The 16,997-nt window shown below is 34.6% G+C and overlaps 1 protein-coding gene across 1 annotated transcript in view; it reads left to right on the plus strand.

Annotated features, from left to right (window-relative positions):
* Positions 1 to 16,997, plus strand: part of LOC149788506 (calcium/calmodulin-dependent protein kinase type 1-like) — a 193,296-nt gene that overhangs the window by 109,795 nt on the left and 66,504 nt on the right. The window contains exon 5 of the mRNA XM_089974504.1: positions 12,172 to 12,295. Coding sequence (XP_089830630.1) covers positions 12,172 to 12,295 — 124 coding nt within the window. The remainder of the gene's footprint in view (positions 1 to 12,171; positions 12,296 to 16,997) is intronic.

Raw genomic sequence — 16,997 nt, forward strand, 5'->3', positions numbered from 1 at the left:
TGAGAGAATTTTCCATGGAAATGATAAAGGTTTCCAGAATATTCTTTTGTAATGTAGGTCTAGATGGGATGTATGTATAAAGGAGAATTGGTAAACAGTTATTTATTCCTATTGTATGTCAGTCTTTGGGAATCTGAGATTGGCATATGCAGTTGTGTTCAGATATAATTCTTGAAGAATTATTTATTTAAATTATTCATTGGAATTAGAATGTGCTTATGACTTTTTGGACTAAAACACTACTTTGGGATTATTGAGAATTCATTCAAATACATTCTGGATAGTATCATTATGGTATGAATTTATTTGGAGCATTCTATATTTTTTAACTTGTGATAGAACATTTAAGTTTATTTGGATTTTAATTCACAGTACTTTAAGTGTCTCTTGAATTTTCACTTTGTAACTTAGAGAAATAAATTATTTGTTGAATTTACTAAACTTGTTGGTTTTGCTTCTTTCTGCTACATATTTGAAGACCATAGAGTCATAACATGGGGTCGGGTTGATTCTAAATTAAAATGGTCCTGATCTGATATCTAATATGGCCATCAAGGCAGCTGTCTTGAAAATGTTGATATAACTACTCCTGAATGAATGGTCATGTCAACATGGAGTTTCACAAAATGACATCTTGTGATGTCTATTTGGTCCTAAATGAAAATTACATCAAGCTGACATCTAGTATTTGCAGCACAGCAGCTCATTTGAAAAGTATTGTTGTTGCTGGTGAAGATAAGAAGATGGTTTCACACTTAACAATTGAAAGGAAGAAATGGTTTTATCTTGATTTCCTGGAAATTCTTTTTGCCCATTAGATCTTCAGTCCCTTTAAGGGACTCTTGTTTTTCTGGTGTTTTTCTAGGTAAACTTTCAACAGTGTCCAAGTTTGGGGATTTTTTAAAATTTTGGAATAGAGTTTCAGGTTTTAAAAAATGTGCAAAGACTCCTAAAGAAGTTTGCAGTTCGTTGGTTTCAATAAAGTTATTGCTGAACATTTGGCGCAATATTTTGACGTGTGACACTTGTCAATTGATTGAAGCACAATTTACAAACTGTCAAATATTTCATTGAAATCCTGTCAGATTTTGGTAAAGAATCAATGCAATTTAGAGTCAGATCTCATTCGATTAAATGTTATTGAAGATTTTTGGCACAATTTTGAAAAGGGAAGAATAAATCGATATATATCACAGATCTCAGACACTGGAGTCGGATTTACAATGCATACTATGCATGCAGACTGCTTCCCCCTTCATCTCTTTTTCATTATTCTTGAAAAATTGAAGCTTGCTCTGAAAGATGCATAATCAGGCTGGCTAAAATGTTTGAATACACTGATATGAAAACCAGTCTTCATGCATACAGTGTCAAGTAGACCCTTTCACTTCTGATATTAAGGCTAATTTCTGTATTGATGCTGATCTCATTAGTGCCACACCAATATTCTATTAGAAATGCCTTCTCTGTTTGCTGGTAGTTTCTTTAAGACGAAGTTATAAATCATTCTTAATATCTGTCCAGTCTGTAAAGCAGGTATTTATGAAAAAAATGGAGATTTAATTGTCACATAAATTAATATAAAACCTGCCATAGTAAAACTTGGAGTTAACAATTTATGGAGTCAGACAAAATCTTGAGAAATTTCTTTGTAAATTTGGTTGGCACCGAGAATCCAGAGCTATGGTAGCTCAGTCAGTAGAGAATCAGATTTGTAATCCTACATTCGCTGGTTTGGTAAATGACCAAGCAGGTAAGAGTTGCCTGCCTTGGCTTGTCCTTGTGGGGGGAAAGCATTTGACACCCTTTTCCTGTGTTGATATAGCCAATATTATGTTTCACATGCCATTAAAACCAGGCTATTGGAGTAGAGAGTATCTGGATCGAAGTAACGCCCTTGCCCAGTCAAAGCCAATATTCTTATTGTTCAGTTTGCAGGCCACCTACTTCCAAAGCTGATTAGATTGATAGATTTGAGGTACAAATTCAAAAAACATTACTAAAGAAAGATTTAGAAACTATCATATTAGGTGATTTTAACATTGACTACATAAAAACACAACCATTAATATGTTTAAGTAACTTTGAAACTTACAACTTCACTCAATTAAATAACACCCAAACTAGAGTAACAGATAAAAGTGCTACTATCATTGATCATGTCTATACTAATAAACCTGAAAACATAAGTGAAATTAATGTGCCAGTGTATGCACTGAGTGACCACTACCCAGTCTGTATAACTAGACATGTTCTGAAATCATCTAAAAATGGTCAGCACATTGAAATACAATACAGGGGCTTTAAACAGTTTGATAAGGAAATGTTCTTAAATGATTTAGTTTGCAAACCCTTCCAATCAGTCTGCAATATAGCTGATGTCAATATTAGACAAATGGTATCAGATGTTCCATGCAGCCTTAGACAAGCATGCCCCAATTAAAGCAAGAAGGGTTAAACACCAATTTGGATTACCCCTGAGATCAATGAGGCTAGGCACCTAAGAGATAATTTCCACAAGAAAAAAGACATGAAAAGCTATAGAAAGTAGAGGAATAAAGCTAAGCACCTGATAGATAAGGCAAAAGAGAACTACTTTAAACAGGCTATTGACAAACGTTAGAGTACCAAGACATTATGGAAGCATCAAAAAGAGCTGAACAAACCCAAGAACAGTTGTTTTCCCCTTAGACTTAAACAAAATGATGATTTAGCAACATCTGTGGAAATGTTCAAAAGTTTCTTCATAATCATCTCCAGTAACAGTATTCAGAACCAGACTAACATACCCATTGAACTTGATGCTCTTTTATAATCTTTTAGAGCTAAATTCCTGATCATAATTATCTTTCAATAGCTAATTAGTGAAGCTGATGTTTTTTATATGCTAATTAAGGTGAATATTAATAAATCCTCTGGATTGGATGGTGTTGGTCCACAAATTCTTAAAATTGCTGCACCAGTAATAACAAAGTTATTAACGAATATCATAAACTTAATTATGATGAGTGGTAATTTTCAGAAACAATGAAAGTTGCAAATGTTACACCTATCTTTAATAAAGGAGAAAAGGAGGATCCCAGGAATTACAGACCAATGTCAATTCTACCTGTATTGTCAAAATTATTTGAAAAGCATGTAGCCATTCAGGTCTATACATTTTTTGAAACACACTCTATATTTCATAAATGCAATAAGAATTTAGAAAGTACCACTTTTGCCAAACAGAACTTACCAAATTAATTGATCTTTGGCTGAAGGAAATGGATAATAGATATATGACTGGGATTGTTTTCCTTGACTTCAAGAAAGCCTTTGATCTTGTTGATCATAAAATTCTACTGCAAAAGACATCATACACAGTAGCTTGGACATTATACACAGTAGCTTGGACATTATACACAGTAGTTTAGACACTGTATGCAGTAGCTTGGACATTATACACAGTAGCTTGGACATTGTATGCAGTAGCTTGGACATTATACACAGTAGCTTGGACATTATACACAGTAGTTTTGACATTGTATGCAGTAACTTAGACATTATACACACTAGTTTAGACATTGTATGCAGTAGCTTGGACATTATACACAGTAGCTTGGACATTATACACAGTAGTTTACAATTGTATGCAGTAGCTTGGACATTATACACAGTAGTCTACAATTGTATGCAGTAGCTTGGACATTATACACAGTAGTTTTGACATTGTATGCAGTAGCTTGGACATTATACACAGTGGTTTAGACATTGTATGCAGTAGCTTGGACATTATACACAGTAGCTTGGACATTATACACAGTAGTTTACAATTGTATGCAGTAGCTTGGACATTATACACAGTAGTTTTGACATTGTATGCAGTAGCTTGGACAATATACACAGTAGTTTGCAATTGTATGCAGTAGCTTGGACATTATACACAGTAGTTTACAATTGTATGCAGTAGCTTGGACATTATACACAGTAGTTTTGACATTGTATGCAGTAGCTTGGACATTATACATAGTAGTTTACAATTGTATGCAGTAGCTTGGACATTATACATAGTAGTTTACAATTGTATGCAGTAGCTTGGACATTATACACAGTAGTTTACAATTGTATGCAGTAGCTTGGACATTATACATAGTAGTTTACAATTGTATGCAGTAGCTTGGACATTATACACAGTAGTTTTGACATTGTATGCAGTAGCTTGGACATTATACACAGTAGTTTAGACATTGTATGCAGTAGCTTGGACATTATACACAGTAGCTTGGACATTATACACAGTAGTTTACAATTGTATGCAGTAGCTTGGACATTATACACTGTAGTTTTGACATTGTTTGCAGTAGCTTGGACATTATACACAGTAGCTTGGACATTATACACAGTAGTTTACAATTGTATGCAGTAGCTTGGACATTATACACAGTAGTTTTGATATTGTATGCAGTAGCTTGGACATTATACACAGTAGTTTACAATTGTATGCAGTAGCTTGGACATTATACATAGTAGTTTACAATTGTATGCAGTAGCTTGGACATTGTACATAGTAGTTTTGACATTGTATGCAGTAGCTTGGACGTTATACACAGTAGTCTACAATTGTATGCAGTAGCTTGGACATTATACACAGTAGTCTACAATTGTATGCAGTAGCTTGGACATTATACACAGTAGTTTACAATTGTATGCAGTAGCTTGGACATTATACACAGTAGTTTTGACATTGTATGCAGTAGCTTGGACATTATACACAGTAGTTTACAATTGTATGCAGTAGCTTGGACATTATACACAGTAGTTTACAATTGTTTGCAGTAGCTTGGACATTATGTACAGTAGTTTACAATTGTATGCAGTAGCTTGGACATTATACACAGTAGTTTTGACATTGTATGCAGTAGCTTGGACATTGTGCACAGTAGTTTAGACATATGCAGTAGCTTGGACATTATGCACAGTAGTTTACAATTGTATGCAGTAGCTTGGACATTATACACAGTAGTTTACAATTGTATGCAGTAGCTTGGACATTATGCACAGTAGTTTACAATTGTATGCAGTAGCTTGGACATTATACATAGTAGTTTACAATTGTATGCAGTAGCTTGGACATTATACACAGTAGTTTTGACATTGTATGCAGTAGCTTGGACATTATACACAGTAGTTTAGACATTGTATGCAGTAGCTTGGACATTATACACAGTAGCTTGGACATTATACACAGTAGCTTGGACATTATACACAGTAGTTTACAATTGTATGCAGTAGCTTGGACATTATACACAGTAGTTTTGACATTGTATGCAGTAGCTTGGACATTATACACAGTAGTCTACAATTGTATGCAGTAGCTTGGACATTATACACAGTAGTTTACAATTGTATGCAGTAGCTTGGACATTATACACAGTAGTTTACAATTGTATGCAGTAGCTTGGACATTATACACAGTAGTTTTGACATTGTATGCAGTAGCTTGGACGTTATACACAGTAGTCTACAATTGTATGCAGTAGCTTGGACATTATACACAGTAGTCTACAATTGTATGCAGTAGCTTGGACATTATACACAGTAGTTTACAATTGTATGCAGTAGCTTGGACATTATACACAGTAGTTTTGACATTGTATGCAGTAGCTTGGACATTATACACAGTAGTTTACAATTGTATGCAGTAGCTTGGACATTATACACAGTAGTTTACAATTGTTTGCAGTAGCTTGGACATTATGCACAGTAGTTTACAATTGTATGCAGTAGCTTGGACATTATACACAGTAGTTTTGACATTGTATGCAGTAGCTTGGACATTGTGCACAGTAGTTTAGACATATGCAGTAGCTTGGACATTATACACAGTAGTTTACAATTGTATGCAGTAGCTTGGACATTATACACAGTAGTTTACAATTGTATGCAGTAGCTTGGACATTATACATAGTAGTTTACAATTGTATGCAGTAGCTTGGACATTATACACAGTAGTTTACAATTGTATGCAGTAGCTTGGACATTATACACAGTAGTTTACAATTGTTTGAAGTAGCTTGGACATTATACACAGTAGTTTACAATTGTATGCAGTAGCTTGGACATTATACACAGTAGTTTTGACATTGTATGCAGTAGCTTGGACATTATACACAGTAGTCTACAATTGTATGCAGTAGCTTGGACATTATACACAGTAGTTTACAATTGTATGCAGTAGCTTGGACATTATACATAGTAGTTTACAATTGTATGCAGTAGCTTGGACATTATGCACAGTAGTTTACAATTGTATGCAGTAGCTTGGACATTATACATGGTAGTTTTGATATTGTATGCAGTAGCTTGGACATTATACACAGTAGTTTACAATTGTATGCAGTAGCTTGGACATTATACACAGTAGTTTACAATTGTATGCAGTAGCTTGGACATTATGCACAGTAGTTTACAATTGTATGCAGTAGCTTGGACATTATACACAGTAGTTTACAATTGTATGCAGTAGCTTGGACCTTATACACAGTAGTTTTGACATTGTATGCAGTAGCTTGGACATTATACACAGTAGTTTACAATTGTATGCAGTAGCTTGGACATTATACACAGTAGTTTACAATTGTATGCAGTAGCTTGGACATTATGCACAGTAGTTTTGACATTGTATGCAGTAGCTTGGACATTATACACAATAGTTTACAATTGTATGCAGTAGCTTGGACATTATACACAGTAGTTTACAATTGTTTGCAGTAGCTTGGACATTATACACAGTAGTTTACAATTGTATGCAGTAGCTTGGACATTATACACAGTAGTTTACAATTGTATGCAGTAGCTTGGACATTATGCACAGTAGTTTACAATTGTATGCAGTAGCTTGGACATTATACACAGTAGTTTTGATATTGTATGCAGTAGCTTGGACATTATACACAGTAGTTTACAATTGTATGCAGTAGCTTGGACATTGTACACAGTAGTTTACAATTGTATGCAGTAGCTTGGACATTATACACAGTAGTTTACAATTGTATGCAGTAGCTTGGACATTATACACAGTAGTTTACAATTGTATGCAGTAGCTTGGACATTATACACAGTAGTTTAGACATTATATGCAGTAGCTTGGACATTATACACAGTAGCTTAGACATTTTATGCAATAGCTTAGACATTGTGCACATTAGTTTAGACATACACACTGACATTATACACAGTAGCTTAGACATTATATGCAGTAGCTTGGACATTGTATGCAGTAGTTTAGACATTGTATGCAGTAGCTTGGACATTATATGCAGTAGCTTGGACATTGTATGCAGTAGCTTGGACATTGTATGCAGTAGTTTAGACATTGTATGCAGTAGCTTGGACATTATATGCAGTAGCTTGGACATTATACGCAGTAGTTTAGACGTATGCAGTAACTTAGACATTATACACACTAGTTTAGACATTATATGCAGTAGCTTGGACATTATACACAGTAGCTTAGACATTATATGCAATAGCTTAGACATTATAGGCAGTAACGTAGATATTATACACAATAGCTTGGACATTATATGCAATAGCTTAGACATTATACACAGTAGTTTAGATATACACAGTAGCTTAGACATGTTATGCAGTAGCTTAGACATATGCAGTTGTTTAGACACATGTAGTACAGTAACTGTAGTTTCATGACTATGCAGTAGTTTTGTCACGTACTGTGGTTTTATCTTTATATGTGGTGCTGACATGATTTCATGCATGTATTTAGTCTATATATGATCCTTTACCCCTTTTCTACACATTCAGTGATTATATCTTTATATGTGGTACTTACATTTTATTGTATTTTGTGTTTATTTCATTATATACTGTGGTACTTAAATTCTATTATATTTTGTGCTTATTTCATTATTTGATGTGCCACATATTTATCCCACGGTCTAGTTGGTTATAAATGCAAGAAGCTCCACCTGGACAGCAGTATGTAATCTATAGAATCTGTTATCACTTCTCCTTCTCATATCAATGGATAGTGATACCAAATGTATATCTTACCAGCAGGTGCTTATATGACACACAATTAGGGTCATAGGCATTGTTGGGGTGCATTTAGAACTTTCCCTTCTGAAAGGCTCTATGTTGAGGCAAATGAACCATCACTTTATATGTTGGACATGAACTCATTAATGTTCTTTAGAATATTGTACCCATGTTGGACATGAACTCATTAATGTTCTTTAGAATATTGTACCCATATTGGACATGAACTCATTAATGTTCTTTAGATTATAACACCCATGTTGGACATGAACTCATTCATGTTCTTTAGATTATAACACCCATGTTGGACATGAACTCATTCATGTTCTTTAGATTATAATACCCATGTTGGACATGAACTCATTAATGTTCTTTAGATTATAATACCCATGTTGGACATGAACTCATTAATGTTCTTTAGATTATAACACCCATGTTGGACATCAGCTCATTAATGTTCTTTAGATTATAACACCCATGTTGGACATGAACTCATTAATGTTCTTTAGATTATAATACCCATGTTGGACATGAACTCATTAATGTTCTTTAGATTATAACACTCATGTTGGACATCAGCTCATTAATGTTCTTTAGATTATAACACCCATGTTGGACATGAACTCATTCATGTTCTTTAGATTATAATACCCATGTTGGACATGAACTCATTAATGTTCTTTAGATTATAACACCCATATTGGACACGAACTCATTCATGTTCTTTAGATTATAATACCCATGTTGGACATGAACTCATTCATGTTCTTTAGATTATAATACCCATGTTGGACATGAACTCATTAATGTTCTTTAGATTATAACACCCATGTTGGACATGAACTCATTAATGTTCTTTAGAATATTAAACCCATGTTGGACATGAACTCATTCATGTTCTTTAGATTATAACACCCATGTTGGACATGAACTCATTAATGTTCTTTAGAATATTATACCCATGTTGGACATGAACTCATTAATTTTCTTTAGAATATTGTACCCATGTTGGACATGAACTCATTAATGTTCTTTAGATTATAACGCCCATGTTGGACATGAACTCATTCATGTTCTTTAGAATATTGTACACATGTTGGACATGAACTCATTAATGTTCTTTAGATTATAACATCCATGTTGGACATGAACTCATTCATGTTCTTTAGAATATTGTACCCATGTTGGACATGAACTCATTAATTTTCTGTAGAATATTGTACCCATGTTGGACATGAACTCATTAATGTTCTTTAGAATATTGTACACATGTTGGACATATGTGTGACAGTTTTATGTGAATAAAACAAATTTGGATTACTTCCATCAATAAAAAAAATCATTTGGGTCAGTATTAGTAAATCTGTAAAAATATTTGACATTCTTTATTATGCTATTTTTATCACAATATTGATCATATTTGACCATTCCACAACTGACTGCATTACATCCTGTCTAGCAAATAAAACACATGTCAAAATAAACAGCCATCTTCCTAAGGAGGAACCATTTATATATAGAGTACCAGATGGATCAGTCCTCCTATTTCTCTTATTCATATCTGATTTGTCTCTGAAACTAGGCAACTGTATTTCATCTGTGGACCTATATGAAGATTGCACCACTATATCACATTTCAAACATTTAAAATCAGACCTAGAGATATTCTTTCAGATAGCCTTACTTATATTAGATTCCTAGTTTGTACAAAATGGCATGAAAGTATACACATATGGACAAAAGTAATGATACCCAACTAAAGAATGCCAAATAGGAAAATGACAATTTGAATCTTGAGTTGAATGAAATATTTTCCAGGTTACTTGAGACAAATACTTGGGGTGATGGTTGACAATAATTTGCAATTGAATGAACATATTGTAAAGTCATTTCATGTCATCGATCATTACACAAGATAATGCCGAATCTATAAACTAAAAATATGGTACTATCTCAACAAAAGCTTTACTACAACCATACCTAGATTACTGTACTTTTTAACACATATAGGGTAACTACACTTAGCAAGAATTTTTGCATATTATTCAACTGGCAAAAAATAGTTTGCAAACATTTCCTAGATTAATGATGTGTGTGTGTGTGTGTTTTAGATTTGTAATGTTTCTTTAACAATAGATATTCCAGTCATGTTGCTATGATGTCTGCAGTGTGGCAGTTTGAAGTGATGTCTAGCACTGGGGCACCATGCCGCAGACATGTAGCATGATGTCCCACCCAGCCACATTATCCTGACACCTGAAGCTAACTAGTCTTAACACCAACCTCTTCATGCTGTGCACCAAGCGAGGCAGCTGCTCATACCATTTGTTTTATAAGTCTTTTGTATGACTTGGCAATGGTTCAAACCCGCAACCTCCCACATCAGAGGTGGATGCTCTAACTACTTGGGCCACTGGAGTGGCAATCTTAAATCAATAATAAAAATATCCCAACTCCAGTGCATGTTAACAGTAAGGGAATTAATAATTTTTAGAAAGGCTAAACCAGTGTGCAAGGTTTCAGACAATATATCCCCATTATATCACAAGGAATAATTAATGCAAGAAAGCAAGGCAACATTCCCAATTTAAGATCACCTTCTGCCATCTTTCCATTCCCAAACCAAATAAAGAACTCTTTACCAACATTGCTTCATTATAATGGGATTACATATGTAGCAAGGTACATCATTATAACAGGATTACGTATATTTCATGGTACTTAATTTTAAGGGGTTACATATGTAGCAAGGTACTTCATTATAACAGGAGGGGGCCCCGAGTGGCTGAGTGGTCTAAAGCGCTCTCCGTTACGGATCACTGCCATCTCACCTCTGTCTGCATGGATCGAGTCTCGGATTCGGCCACTAGCTGTGTGGGTATGTGCAGAAAGCTTGCCAGTAGCTTCTCGAGGGTCAGTGGTTCTTTCTGGGGATTTCCTGGGTTCTTCCTCCACCATTAATACAGGCCGCCATGTATAGCCTATCGTGTGCTGAAAAATGGCGTTAAACCCTACAACAACAAGAGCAACAACATTATAACAGGATTACATAAATAGCATGATCCTTAATTATAATGGATTACATATGTAGCTAGATACATCATTATAACAGGATTACATATATAGCATGGTACTTCATTTTAATGATATTACATGTATAGCATGGTACTTAATTTTAAGGGATTACATATGTAGCATGGTACTTCATTTTAATGGTATTACATATGTAGCACAGTACTTTATTGTTTAAAATGGGATTACATATGTAGCAAGGTACTTCATTGTATTGGGATTACATATGTAGCAAGGTACTTCATTTTAATGGGATTACATATGTAGCACAGTACTTTATTGTTTAAAATGGGATTACATATGTAGCATGGTACTTCACTGTAATGGGATTACATAGGTAGCACAGTACTTCATTGTAATGGGATTACATATGTAGCAAGGTACTTCATTTTAATGGGATTACGTAGGTAGCACAGTATTTTTTTATTGTTTAAAATGGGATTACATATGTAGCAAGGTACTTAATTTTAAGGGATTACATGTGTAGCAAGGTACTTCATTGTAATGGGATTACATATGTAGCAAGGTACTTCATTATAATGGTATTACATATGTAGCACAGTACTTCATTGTAACGGGATTACATAGGTAGCACAGTACTTCATTGTTTAAAATGGGATTACATATATAGCAAGGCACTTCATTATAATGGTATTACATATGAAGCACAGTACTTCATTGTATTGGAATTATATATGTAGCACAGTAAAACTCTATCATCAAAATGTAGCCGTGTATAACCAATATTTAGCTTGAGAGAAAATGACATGAATCTTTGTATTATCAGTATATCTTTATTTCTTTTTCAAAACACTGTTATTTAACAAATATGTGTGAGATTCATAATTTAAATGCAATTATTTATAAACAAGGGTGTTGTGTTTGCACATACATTTAAATTGTATTGCAGATATGATTAGTAACGTATAATTGTCAGACTCTGAGTGGTTTATTGTCTTGTGTAAATTAACTTCATTTGAATGCCCTTGAACTGTTACTGAAGTATCTAGGCAGGTAAAATAATAAGTTATAAGTAACCAATTTTTTTCCTTTCCATTTCAGCCAGAGAATCTCTTATATTACAGCATCGATGAAGATTCCAAGATAATGATAAGTGACTTTGGTTTGTCCAAGATGGAAGACTCTGGTACTATGGCAACAGCATGTGGTACTCCAGGATATGTTGGTATGCATTGCCATAGTAATCTTACTTTCAGTGGAAGGGTGTCCATCATCATAAATAACAAAACTCACAGCCAGATTAATCCCAATCCAAATTCCCTGTGCAGAATTAAATGTTCTAATGAATTTGAGTTAGAGTCCCAGTGAAAATACGAAATGGAAGGCGATGACATACTTGAGCCAATTAGTATTGATGCGTCAGCAGTTCTTTGTTGATCAACAAACAATAATATTCCGGTGTTTGAATTCCAAATAAATTTAAATAAATGTCTTTGTCCAAGAATTCTGTAAGAGCACTTAAATATTCCCAGGGAAAAGAATTAATCTCTTAGAATCCAAATAATTTGAAGAAAAATTAAAATGTAACTCCAACTGGTCACAACAGTAAAAAAAACACCTTGATTTCTAAGTGTTTGAAAGCCCAACAAGATTATTTCTCAAAACATCAGTGTTAAACTTTACTGCACAATTCCAGCAAAACCAGAATTTCAAAATAGAGGCTATTACATGCAAAAAGTTAGGTCCACCCAGACCAGCCTTGATTCCACCCTGAAAACCCACACTAGGAATGAATAAAAAAATTAAATACAAGAAGTTGTTTACTTAAACTGTTACTAATTTTGATTCAATGTCAGGAACTAGGTCTGCCTTTACACAAAGTTCTATTATTAGGTGTTTACAAAAAACCAATCAGGTCAAACTAATGTCTGGAAAATGTAAAATTCCAGTAAACAAAATTACATTACTATAACATGTAATGGAATAAAATATTTACATCTAATAAATGAACAATTAAATTAAATCAAATGTAAATTAAATGAAATATACATAACAATGGTGTTATGACATGTCAGTCTGATCTTGTTGATCTTGTAGAATGGTTACCAACACCTTTGGTTCTAATGTCAACTTAATGGCCACCATACACTTGCTACAAATTTATCATTGTGAAAGGAAAGAAAGAAGATTTTGTTTCTGATAGCAATTTTTGCCATTTTAATGATAAGCCATATTCCTGCTGGCATTCTGGGATGGGATCCTATTTATCCTTAGATCAGACCATCTGAAATGCATCTCTCTTTTAGGAAGTTGGAGATGACATATGTTGTAGCGGTCACTTTCCATTGTTGGTTGTTAATAAGTACTTATTCACAAACCTCAGGTGCTGCAGAAGAGGTGAAAATTGAACAAGACAGACTGGATAATTTTGCCAAAATTCTGTATGGTTGGATGTTGTTTACAGAGATGCAGTCTTCAGATCCATACAAATGTCCTTGCTAGCTACTGAAAACCTAAAAAACAATGTCTCATTGATGAATTCTCACCCCTTCATTTAAATAGTATGGAATATAGACAGAAATTCAGGGTCTTCTACCCTTCCTGTCAATCACTGCAGTCTCCTGTGTTTGCAAACTTATTAATGAAAAGTTTAAGTTTTCCATTTTTTTACACCTTTATGTCAGTGTTGTAAATATATGGTAACAGTGCCAGCTGTGATCACATAACTGAACTGACTTAAGCAGGGCAAGACAATTTAGTTTCTAATTTCAAGCAGCATGAAACAATTAGCATCCCATTTGAAAATGTTAGAAGAGTTGATTGGCTTCAGTGTTTGAAGATTATCAACATGGATTATATTGTGTGCGATTAATTCCAAAAGGATTCAGTACATTAATTGACAATGCTCAGATTACTAAAAGAGTTCAGTCGGCTTAAAACAATTAACATTATATTTATTCTCTTTGTGAGATTGATTCTGCTTTGCTTGATTGATTAGAGTCAATAGTTTGCGTGATCAAAAGTAATTCAGGCAGGTCTAAAGATGTTAAATGACTATGGTTGGATTAATAAAGAGCTGATGTGGCATCTTCTGTTTGTTGAGATGTATAAGTGTGCATCGTCTCCCATTGCTAAAATGCCAAAATGTAAACAACTGAAATATCATGGCAAATTCAATAATGGATGAAGATGGGAATTGCAGTGCATGGAGTGAAATTCAAAGGACATGAATATGATTTTTAAATCTCTTGCGGTGGCAAGAATGATATTATGTGTCAAGCAGAAACCTGATCTCATGTAAGCGTATTAAATGCAACAATAAATATGCCTTTATAAAATCCATGCTTGCATTAGATGGGGATAATATGCCATCATTATAACCAGACATAATCTCCCATTGATGGTGGCAGATCATTTTTCAATCATGGCAAAGTAATGTTCCCATACTCAGAAATCACTCAAACTTTCTCATGCAAACCAACATAAACTACTCATATATTGATCCAAGACTTGGGTCTTTATAAGGAAGTCTGAAACATGTGCAGCAATGAAAAATTCTCCATTCTCATTGAAAATCTTCCCTCCATTGAAGTTCAAATACCCAACTGTATTTTGTAAACCTCCCATTTTGGCTGACTTTTCTTTTCTTTCATATGTATTTGTTGAATTTAGACATACTATCCTAAGTACGAATACAGGTGCAGTTTTTTATGGATTGCCATGTAACTTGGTTACTTTTATGCCATGTAACTTGGTTACTTTTATCATCCCCAAATGTCATGTCACATCACCACGTTTTGTGCTTTTGCCATTTGTCAGCTTTGCTGGTCATAGACCAGAAAGGTTTATTATGCAATGGTCTTTTTTCTTTCATCATCTGTCATCCAGTTTCTGTTCATCAATTAGCACACATTTGTTATAATAATATTAATAATAATGAGGACTTTGTATAGCGCCTTATCTTTGGAAGCTCTAAGCACTTTACAACATTATACAACACCTATAACATATAAAAAACATAATGATATGATTACAGAAAAACACCATGAAATTAGAAAACATAAAATAACATGCTGAAAATATTTAAGGTAGGAAACATTAGTACTTAAGTTTGTTCTTGCAGTTGAAATAAGAGAGTTTTAAAAGCATACTTGAATTGGATCACTGTGTCTTTGTGTCTAAGTTCAGTGGGCAATTCATTCCACATTGCTGGGCCCTGATATGCAAAAGAACGTTGTCCATATGACTTCATTTTCATATCGGGAATAATGAGCATACGATTTCAGAAAATGAGCATAAATATCTTGCTGGTGTGTACAAATAGGTGAGCTTGGATAGGTATGTTGGACTAGAGTCCATCAGTGAAATGTAGCACAGAGTACAAATTTTGTGTTTGATTCTGGATTGAATGGATGGCCACTGTAGGGTACAGAGCAGCAGGGAGGTGAGCTCTGATCGTGGTACTCTAAGTATGATCTGAGCAGCTGTGTTTTGAAGTTTCTGGAGTAGATATTGAGATGAACCAGACAGAATTGAGTTACAATAGTCCAGTCTTGAAAGTACTAATGAACACACAATTTAGTGGCATCAACTGAAAGATATTTGTGAATGGAGCTGATGCATCTCAGCTCAAGATATGCAGCCTTGCATATTATGTTCATGAGATGTTGGTGCAGTGTGAGAGTACTGTCCAGAGTGACACCTAGGTTTCGTACTGATTGTGTGAATTTAATGTTGGCGTTGCTGATATTTATTTTTTAGGTAATGGATGTGAATGAGAAAGTCTTTGTGTTGTGATCAGAATGGCCTCAGTTTTATCATCATTCATCTGTAGCTTGTTACATGTCATCCATGATTTCACATCAGAAATGCACCTCTCTACACCCTTGGATGGTAGCATCAACTTCAGTTGGGTGGCTAGATTTGTATGTTTGGATGTCATCAGCGTAAAATTGGTGAGCTACTGGATGATGATCTATGACACTTGAGAGCAACTGAGTGTATAGAATGAAGAGAACAGGTCCAAGAACAAACCCCTGTAGAACACCACAACATAGATTAACTGGGCTGGAGTGTATTCCATTTGCAGACACAATTTGTGTCCTGTTGACAATGTAGGACTTGAACCACAGTAAATGCTGTAGAACTTGAACCACAGTAAGGCTGTATCATGAGGCCAAATACATGCTGGAGACGGTGAAGTAATATATCATAGTCTATTGTGTCAAATGCTGCAGACACACCAAGGAGGGTGAGGACTGTAATTTTTCCGCCATCCAACGCAGAGTGAATGTCATCAACTACTTTTAAAGAGTAGTTTCAGTACTGTGGCAGGGGCTATATGCAGATTGCTAAAAAGACTCTTTGAATTCAGATGAGATACAAGCTGGGATAGAAGAACCTTTTCTAAGATTTTTTATACGAATGAAGAGAACAGGTCCAAGAACAGACCCCTGTGGAACACCACAACATAGATTAACTAGGCTGGAGTGTATTCCATTTGCAGACACAATTTGTGTCCTGTTGACCATGTAGGACTTGAACCACAGTAAATGCTGCAGACAAATCAAGGAGGTTGAGGACTGTAATCTTTCCACTATCCAAAGCAGAGAGAATGTCATTAACTACTTTTAGAAGAGTAGTTTCAGTACTGTGGCAAGGGTGATATGCAGATTGCACATTGCTAAAAAGACTGTTTGAATTCAGATGAGATACAAGCTGGGATAGAACAACCTTTTCTAAGATTTTTTATATGAATGGCAATTAGAAACTGGGCGGTAGTTCTTTAAATCCTTATGGTCTAGTGTTGGTTTCTTCAGCAAAGGCTTTACAACATAAGTTTTGAAAAATGATGGGAATTCCCTTGATGAGAGAGAGGTATTAATAACATCAGTTAGTGAAGGCAATACTGGATCTAAGCGCTCAAG

Source organism: Sinohyriopsis cumingii, chromosome 11 (genome assembly GCF_028554795.1).
Source record: "Sinohyriopsis cumingii isolate HCF-2022 chromosome 11, ASM2855479v2, whole genome shotgun sequence".
NCBI lineage: Eukaryota > Metazoa > Mollusca > Bivalvia > Unionida > Unionidae > Sinohyriopsis > Sinohyriopsis cumingii.